We start from the raw sequence: 10,318 nt of genomic DNA on the forward strand, positions 1-10,318 counted from the left end.
CACTAGGCCTAGATGCTTAATGTATTCATAGATCTAGACTTCACACTGTCAACTAGCATTTCTGACTCATTATACCTCAATATGCCTAATTCTGTCACCTTCTCCAATTTTTGATGTTAAATTGATACTAAAATTCTTGGACAAAGTTAGATTTCGGATTGAAGACTCATGGCACAAGAAAAAGATTAGGCCAACCTTAACAAGTAATGTTTTTGATTGTTTAATGAAACTTGTGAGTGTTTTGCCTTTGATTGTGCTAACAAGACTTGTCCAGCCAGGAAACAAATTGAAATAAACCTTTCAAAATTCAGAATCTCCTCGATTCCCAAAAATTACAGGGCATTTCTTCTTCGACCATGATCAGTGCAAAGGTGGGATACTCTGCTCATTCTTGAAGAAATTATAAGGATCAACCTTGGTTTTCACTTCTGCCAGTCTATCAAAATTGTTCTTGAAATATGGAGCACCCCAGATCCTTGCTTTTTCAACACTTGTTTTACCTTTATTATTCACCCCCAAATCAAGGTCGCGATTGTTAGCATAGGCAGCTCTTGGATTGTTAGGAACATATTTTCCAATAACCTTGTAAAGCTTTTTGATCCAATCTATACGCTGTTTAGACACCACTTCTTGATTTGTTGCGTTCCACAAAACCTCTACAAATATGAGGTACAAATTTCCTCTATGTGGGAATGGAGTTGCTGATTCCGGTGTTGTATCCATTACACCTCCTCCAAAATAACTCCATTCCATTATTGCCATAGAAGGAGGTAATTCATTAAGCTTTTCCAATATCTCTTCAAGCCCTTTTTCAGGGATAGGCTCTTTGGCGAAATCAGATTTATCTTTGGAATAAAGTTTAGCTCGAGAGCCTCTCCTGGTCAAGAACTCTTTAACGTCACCAATTGGTTGACCATTGTGAAAGGCTATATATTGGATCCAAAGCATTTCACTGCAGTCCTCTTTCTTCAACCCCAACTCGGGAAATTGTTGGTTCATGATTGAAAATAATTCATCAACTTTACCAAGGAAAACAGACACAAATCTAACTTGCACAGTTCTCTTACCTGTTTGATCGGAATTGATATTGACAAATTGGAGTGTGATAGTAAGGTCCAGTGGTAACTTTGAGGCAATATATTGCCACTTGTATACAAGTTGGGTTGCATTTTGTTCCAAGGTTCTGGTGATGGAAAATGCAGTAACTTTCTCTGGAATTTCGACCAATTTCAACTTGTATCCAAGAATGACTGCAAAACTTGCACCGCCTCCACCTCTTATAGCCCAAAAGAGATCCTCACCCATGCTCTTTCTAGCGAGAACTTTTCCGTTTGCATCAATGATCCGAGCATCGATGACATTGTCCGCAGCAAGGCCAAATTGCCTTGTCAATGGACCATACCCTCCGCCACTGATGTGCCCACCAATGCCAACAGTTGGACATGTACCAGCCGGAAACCCCAGAGAGCTATTGGCCTCGTGAATGCTGTAGTATAGTTCACCAAGGGTTGCTCCAGCTCCAACCCAGGCGGTTCGACTTTTAGCATCTACCGAGGTTGAACGGAAGTTGGACATGTCTAGGACAAAAAATGGAACGTCAGAAATGAAGGATGTGCCCTCAAGGTCATGGCCACCGCTTCGAATTCTCATCTGTAAGCGGTGCTTCTTAGAGCAAAATATTGCTGCTTGAATCTGATTTTCAGTCAAAGCTGTGATAATGACTCGGGGCTTAGGAATTTCTGGTGAAAGGAAGCGCAAGTTTTGGATGTAGGAGTCCAAGACCGACATGAAAGAAGAGTTGTTTTGGGTGTAAATTGCTTTTGAGAAATCAGAGGGGCTATCAGTATAATTTAAAAGGCATTGAACAAATTCTTCGTGGTGAGGATGAGATGCAGAATCCCACCAGATGGCAATGAGAAGGAGGAAAGCAAATTGAAGCACTGCTGAATAGGATATTTTCATCCTTTTTGGGTAATATGCAATTTTGAAACAATCATGATCAGTAGCTTATTTATAGGGTCTCTTGAATGATTTCACTTCAATTATTGTGTAGTATTAAAAATAAAATTTAACCAAAAAAAAAAAGGCAAGAATGAAAAGTCGATTCACTCCTAACTTGATGGCTCCTCTCCTGTGTACATTGGCAGAAAAATTTATGACAATTAAATGTCAACATTTATGGTTGAAACTTGATTATTTTCTTGTCACAGAAGAAAAAAGAATAGTAAATTGGGAAGTGGGGATATTAATACTCCCTCCATCTCATAAAATTTGTCATTTTTGAAAGAACGTGCAATTTATGGATAGTGATATTAGTAGGAAAGAGAACTTTTCTTTTTCTCTTATATTCTTAGTGACAGGCCATCTTTTATTTGATGTATTGATAATTATGGGGACCAAGTAGTGGGTCAGTTAATAAGTAAAGATAAAATTTCATTGAAAAGGTTGAATTGATTTTTCTAAGATAACAATTAATTTAGGACAAGAAAAAATGGCAAACATAGAACAAATTTTATGGGACAGATGGAGTACTATTTATGTAGCCTCTATTTGGCGATGCGGTGCTTTTGTTAAAAACATTTTCTTGGGTAGTAAGAACATTTTTAATATGTTTGATGATCATCATATTGCAAAGCTGAAGGTAGTGCTTTTTGGTCTCAAAAACACTTTTTAGCATAAACTCAAAATTGGAGTTCTCAAATAAGCAAAGAGAATTCATAAGCACGATGACTGAGACAGCTATAGGCAATTTTGCGTGCATACGAAGTGCTACTAGCTAGTTGGCTAATGCACAAGTATAATAGATCAAATTATATAGTAATATATATATATATATATATATATATATATATATATATATATATATATATATATGCTAGTAGTTGGCTAATTAATTCATTAGCAGCTCAAATTAGCGGCTGATATCGATTTGATAGATAATTTCGACGAGTCAAAGATGGCTGATCCTTGCATCCCAACTAACAATACAAAAAGCTGCTCAACGTGTTTCATGCAAATTTTATTACGTAAACAATATCAGGACTCTTTGCAGCTCAACGTCTTTCACTCTAATTCATTAAATAATATTTCTATTTGACACTAAAGTGCTAACGATATAATTAGAGGTTTTTTTTTTATGTATTTTCTACTTTACAGAAAATCATAGAAGTTTAAGTGGATAATACTGAATATTAATCGGGGACGGTGTGATAAAACATAAAACCACTAAAGGGGTAAACAGTAATTATAATGAGAAAATACAATAGGCCAATAGTAGTCATGTTCAATTCAATATATGGGATTTAAATGTTCAATTACGTTGTTGTACATACTAAATTCACCATTATTAATACCTGAGGCAACCAATGATCAGCACCTTCCAGGCTTGTACAAATTTTTAATGTGAGAGATAAGCTTTGTAGTATTTAATCCATGGTTAATGCCTTTAAGTTAACTTGAAACTGATTGTGAAGCTAATCACGTTGGTCCTCAGCGTCAATGATCAAACAAGCAGGCAGCAGGTTTTCACAAGCTGTATTAATGCATTTGGGTTGTTTTCGTTTTATTATTTTAACTGATTATAGATTTAATATTAGATAATTATTTTTTTTGATGTTGTCCAACCAACAAAAACACAAGGGGAAGAATAATCATGACCCACAGTCAAATTTTGCAGTATCAATTGGTCCAAGAACATGCACCCTTGCTATTTGCTATAATAACTCCTGATGTTTTGGGGAAAAAAAAAAAGAAATTAAGAAAAGAGTATAGCATGATTCAAGAACAGCCAATTAAGAGGTATACCTCTGAGTTAGATGAGATTATTGGCAGTCGTGAGCTGTTTTGCGGGACTTCTTGAACTTGATCATTTGAACAGGAAGATATGATAAATGATATTTTCCCCTAATTTTAGGGAATATGACACAGTAGCAGAAGTGTGTAAAGTGAAGGGATTAGAGGAACACCCTCCATCCGAATAAGTTAGAGGTGATACACGATCACTTTTGGGCATTATTAAATAGATTAACCATGGGCATTATTAATTTATTCATTTGTGGTCAATTTTGTGAAATGTTTCTCCTTGGTTTTTGGCCTGACAGTGCCCCTCCTTTTGGTTCTTTTCTATTCCAAAATGTGAGAGATTGATCTAACATAAAAATTTGACAATTTCTTTTGTCAGAACAAATATGTAAATCAAGATGAAAGGATAAAAGTATATTTGGAAGGGATTGGAATGGGTTGAAAAATTAAAAACTCCATTAAGTTATAGAGGGTCCATTAGGATTTTGTGATGTAAGAGTATATAATTAAGGATTTTATAAAAGCAAAGAAAAACATCTCCACAAATGGAAGGTTGGTAGTGGCAGCACTCATCAACCAAAAAAAAAAAAAAAAGAATTGTGAAATTGTTTAGAAAATTGTGTTTAATTGTCATATATTTTTGCAATTTCATATTGTTTCTCCCATTATAAAAAAAATTCATATCTTTCATATCATTCTTTTACAAAATGAAGTCAGTAAAATTTAGTTCCAAGTTAGGCTTTCAACCACTTATTACCTTGAATCTATTACGTGAGTCACATATGATCATTTTTTTTAGGAGAAAAAAAATTAGATTCTATTTGTAGTTAAATAAATAATCCAATCCATATTCATTTTTATCCCTAAAAAATAGGATTTAATCCGAATCATATTCATTTTTCCTTCTAAGAAAGTATAATCGAATCTAATCCATATTCATATTTGGCACCAAAAAGTGGAATTTGACCTTTTTTTTTTTTTTTACATAAAAAATAACTGCATATGGGCTATGTAATGATTTCAAGTTGCAAAGTACTCAGAAACTTATATTCAGGTATGAGTTTTTATAAGTTGAATTTGTTATGGACATAAAGTTAACATTTTAAAAGTAAATGACGAAAAAATTGATTCAATGAAATGTAAGAGATGTTTTGAATAATTTTTTTTCAAGAATAAATACCAACTTGAGGATTTATTCAAACTCATGATTGTGCTTTAAAGCCCTGATTCTCCCTCAAACTTTATCATTGCGTTTTTAAGCATTGAGTCACTCCCAAACTTGATCATTTGTTATAAATTTTTTTTTTTTTGGCATCATATGTTTGTTTGATCACTGCCCTAAAACAAAATTCTGGTTTTGTCTGTAGTTTGTGTAAACTTGCTCGAAGCTGATATAAAAATAACCAAGAAAACTTGTTCGTGTAAATTTACCCATATGCAGTTATTTTTTTATGTAAAAAAAAAAAGGGTCATATTCTAGTTTTTGGTGGCAATTATGAATATGAATTAAATTCGATTTTACTTTCTTAGAAGGAAAAATGAATATGATTCGAATCAAATCTTATTTTTTAGAGATAAAAATAAATATGGATCGAATCATTTATTTAACTACAAATAGAATCTAATTTTTTTGCTCCTAACCAAACTCCAGTAGATTCCGCAACATTCTATCTAGCCTAGCACGGGTTTGACATCCGAACTCACTAGCTAGGCACACTTGACATCTCTATTCAACTTAAAGCATCGTAGTTCCTAAATTGCTCATTCAACTTTTAGACTTTACTTTTTTTTTAATCAGTTTTGAACTTGTGAAGTTAAAGGTCGTGGATCAATAAACGAGAGCGCTTTCAATCAAAATGACTGCTAAAACCTCTAATGACACTGCGCTCAATGTGCCAAGTCAGCATTTGTACCACCGCTTTTGTTAGCCACAACACCATCCGCCACCCTTTGTTTCAATCAGCAGCAGAAAAAGAAGAGGAAGAAAGAAAAAAGATAGATATCCCTGGCATTGTAATTGTAGAACTTCCACAGTTTAATTAATTGATTTGTTGGATTCCCAAAGTACGGAAATTGCAAGTTTAGAATCTCAGGTCCCAATCAAATTGCTATTTTTAAAATTTTTACAAAAAAAATATACCATAAAAAAGTGATTGAAAAATTTATTTGCAAAAAACGTAAAAATTTTCCGTGAAAAACGGCAATCCATACAATTAATCCAAACAAACAAGTTCCATTCCACCCAACCCCTACTCCTCTGAGTTCCTGCCTCTTGCCATATACATACAACTTAAACACGACAAACTAGAGTTATCTGCACAACTAAAGTATAACATGAATTCAGTGCTTGGGTATTTGTTGATTGGTTCGTTTTTGTGTGATTTTTTTGTCAACTCTGGTTCTAAATCTAGAGGAGGGCATCGGAAATTGGATGTGTTAATCTTGATGCTGAAATCTAAACTGATCGGTATTTTGGGAGTTGTTGTTGCTATTTCTATGATTATTAAGCTTTGATATGGATGCCTTCAACATTATTATTTTGAAGAATTACTTGCGCGCCTTGGGCGGAGTGGGTGTTCGGTGATGAATTTGTTGGGATATGCATGAGGCAATTGCTCAAAAAAATCTCAATCTTTTGGCTTCAAGAAATCAATTCTGACCTTCTTTTTATTGTCAGAGGGTTTAAATTGAAGAAAAAGGAAAAGAGTGGGGGGGGGGGAGGAAAAAGAATTTCCTGGGTCTGATAAGCAGTGGCAAGTACTGATTGAAAGAAATTGGGTGACCGGTATCTGCCATTGCGGCGACGGGGAAGATGACTATTTCTCAAAATCCACTTTTTGGTCAATTTTTTTTGACCCACAAAGTACTCAACAAATTACATCTAACTCCAAAACTTAATTTCTTTTAATTTCATCATTCTATAAAGGAATGCTAACATTGTTTCTTATCGTATAGTAAACCCAAATATCACAAAAATATACCCTTCTATAATTGTTTCTTAATTTTTCATAATTTTATTTTCATTAATTGATAATACTTTTCATAATTCTCATAAAATTTTTGTATTTTATTACTTTTTAACTACTAAAAGTCAAAATTTGATAAAAGCTTAATCTGCATCTTGTCTTACAATGTTTTAACTTTTTAAACCACGGCTTCAAATCATTGAAAACAAGAGATGCCTACCAAAAAAAAAAAAAAAAGTAGCCACCAACTATAGGTGTAAAAGAAACAAAAAAAATGTTGATAGAACATTAATTTGCAGGCAACCACTTTGTCACCACCACCCATGTCTTAAGGATTCTTAAGCCTCTTAAGCCCTTGTCTTTTAAATTTGAGAAATTTGAGTATGAAAAGGTAATTGAATGGAGTGTAAGTATCCCGACATAGTTGAAGAATAACCAAAAATTTATATTCAACTTTTTTTTTTTTGAATTTTAGAGTGATAATAATAATTCTCATAATTTTTTTTTGTCTACATTGGGCAAACTCGTTTTGTAATCAAACGAAAGAGAATACGATCTACCAATTGAAAGTAAAAATTTAACTATCACATCCATTAAATATGGATTAGGATTTTATTGAGAATTATTCAACAAGTATATTTGCTATTGAATGTGTAAAAGATCAAGGTTATAATAAAATCAAAATGATGAATTAGTTGGTGCCATTTAGTTATAAGATTGATTTTTTTCTTTTCATACTTAAGCATGCATAGTTATTTCGAGAAATGAATAATTGTGTGGTGTGATATTTGGAGTTTTTCTAATTTGAGATATGAATATATATATATATATATATATATATATATATATATATATGTGTGTGTGTGTGCAGTAAATAAAATGTGTTATTATGCATAATGTATAATAAAATAATAAAATAAAAGTAAGTTATATATCAATTTTTTTTATACTCACATTGGATAATATTTGTATAATAAAGTAGTGATTACCATGTTATTGATAAGAACATGAATTTTCTTTTCTAGACTTCTAAACCTGTGAATTTTAAATAGTAGATTTAGGACGGAATTCGTTCAAAATGGTAGTTATTATGGAATAAAATAATTTAAAGTTAAAAAATATAGATATTTAGTGTGGAATGGTCAATTAGAAGCTTTATAATTGGTTTAGGTCAAACAACCATAAAGAATATATATAGATATAAATTGACGCATGTGGAATTGTCAATAATTGTGAGATTGATATTGTTTATTGCATATTGTACTTAACAAAATTAGCCACCATTATATAGTTAATTATCTTGTCAAAAAAAGTATAAATGTATGATGTTGCATATCAAACTTGAATTTAGCAGATAAAAGATATAATTTATTTTACAGTTTCTTAACTAATTTCTTCTTTAAGAGTGGAAAGATAACACTAAGCTGACACGATTAAACCAATACGATTTACTTCATCTCCCTTGAAGCAACCTCACTTGAAATTAGTATGTAATCATGAGATTGATGTTGTTTATGGTAATTGCAATCAGTAAAATTAGCAGAAAGAATTTAGTTAATTATCTTTGTGAAAAATAGGTAATAGAATTCTATATTACATCAAAGTTGAGATAGTAAGTTTTGATGAGTATAATTTTCGTAAAACACAACAAGGGATATGAGAGTGTAAAATGTACTCCAAGTTGGGACAAGATGCAATTGGGACAATGATGAAAAAAGATATTCAAATAATGTTTGAATATTAGCTTTTATGAGATTAAGTCCTATAAACTTAATTTCAGTTACTTATACGTTGGTAAAATTTAATCTATCTAGATTAATGTCTCAGAGTATTAAATTAATTAGTTAAATTTTTATACATAATGTCATGCTTAGTTATCCCGACTCTAGCTGCATTCTAACCCTGGTCATTGATAGCTTCTCCACCAACCACTTCCAAGCAGATTATTAGCCCCACTCCTCAACTAATTTTATTTAACCATAATATTACTTAATGACACCTCAAATTTTTTTACAAAAGCTATCTCTTTGACATGGATTTATTATCTCCCAATCGACATATAGTGTGCACAAATATATACCAGACATTATTTTATGTGTATATTTACACATTTGATGTAATAATATTTCAAAATTAGACCATTTTTAAATGTATTGTTGCTCCATATTTTATTTTGGAAAGCCGTCGGTAGTTTTCCTTGTCTAACTTGCTATCAAACCGCCTTGGACCAAGTCTCATCCGTGCATATCCATGCATGAATACTACACCGTTTAGGACTTTAATTCCAATTAGATAGGCAAATGTATGAAACGGTGCCATCCTATTAAGGGTGCGTTTGATAAATCTAAAATTTGAAAAATAAAATTTGAAATATGAATCCATTAACTTATTAAATTGTTAAGTATTAAATCTAATACATTTGAATCTATGTCACATTCAGTGATAAGTGAACAGCTTATCACTTTTTTTCCGGAGTAAGTTTTGCCTAGAAAATTCAGTACCACTTAATTAATTCCAATGTTCAATTTTTGGCTATCAAACAAGTCTGAATATGTTAAGATCTGAATCCATAAAATTTAATTGCTGAATGATTAAGAGCATAATTTTGTTAGATGGTTAAGAGCATAGAGGCTATTGAAATTCATTTTATTTATTGTCTCATCCTTCTTTTCCCTCACTTTCTTCTTCACTATTCTTTCATTCTTCTTCCTATTTGAGCCTTTCTTCCCTAACTCTTCCTCTTTTCATCCGATAAAATTCTATTATAATCTGTAAAAGCCTCATACTCTCTCTATTAATAGTAGAAGTCACCTTTCTACTGGCCTCCGCACCATCATTTCCTCTCTTCCTTTCTTCTTGATAACATGAAGAAGAAGGTGACTGACACTGCTGTGTGGAAATCCATTCACTCTCTCCCCTCTCTGCAAGATGAAAAAAGGAGGTTGGAGATCGTGGTTGAGGACTCCAAATGCTGCCTGCATCAAGAACTTAACAAACTCCTTCCCTCTTGGCAGCTGCTCATTGTTTCCACATCTCAATTCAACGCAATCCAAGATCTTGCGATTCTGAACTTTAGAGGAACTCTTGTTTTCTATACTAGACATGGTCTGACCGAGAAGGAGTTGAACTACAGAGCAGTCGACCTAGGTCTCATATCAGAGACTGTCCGTCTTCACTACCATCGGCGTCAGTAGCATCTAATGGCAATAATGAAATGTGTCTGGGGCATGATTCTTAGGCGTTTTCTATTCTATTTTCACTCGGTCCATCAAGCTACGAGGACTCTGGCAACTAGCAACCACAGCAACACTACGGCAAGTAGTCATCCGAGCAGTTGCTAGAAAGTGCAGGCGTCGATATTGATTCTACTGTCGAGGGGTATATATCTTTTTAACTTATTGTTAGGCTTCTTACGATTTTCTTGTTTCTTTAAAATGTATATGTAGAAATTTTGAAGTTCTTGATTCGGGATATTAGGGTTTTGATCCTCTTGGCTTCTTCCTCTGCTTGGGTTAATTTTAGTGGAATCTTCAATTTTTGAGTTGATTTTT

At 32.9% G+C, this 10,318-nt stretch overlaps 1 protein-coding gene across 1 annotated transcript; it reads right to left on the minus strand.

Moving 5' to 3' along the window:
- Window positions 1-360: 360 nt before the first annotated feature.
- LOC113687552 (berberine bridge enzyme-like 8) lies at window positions 361-1,962 on the minus strand. Its single transcript, XM_027205139.2, has one exon. It carries the CDS (start codon window positions 1,960-1,962, stop codon window positions 361-363), a length of 1,602 nt encoding a protein of 533 aa, XP_027060940.1.
- Window positions 1,963-10,318: the final 8,356 nt, after the last annotated feature.

Source organism: Coffea arabica, chromosome 5e, assembly GCF_036785885.1.
Source record: "Coffea arabica cultivar ET-39 chromosome 5e, Coffea Arabica ET-39 HiFi, whole genome shotgun sequence".
NCBI lineage: Eukaryota > Viridiplantae > Streptophyta > Magnoliopsida > Gentianales > Rubiaceae > Coffea > Coffea arabica.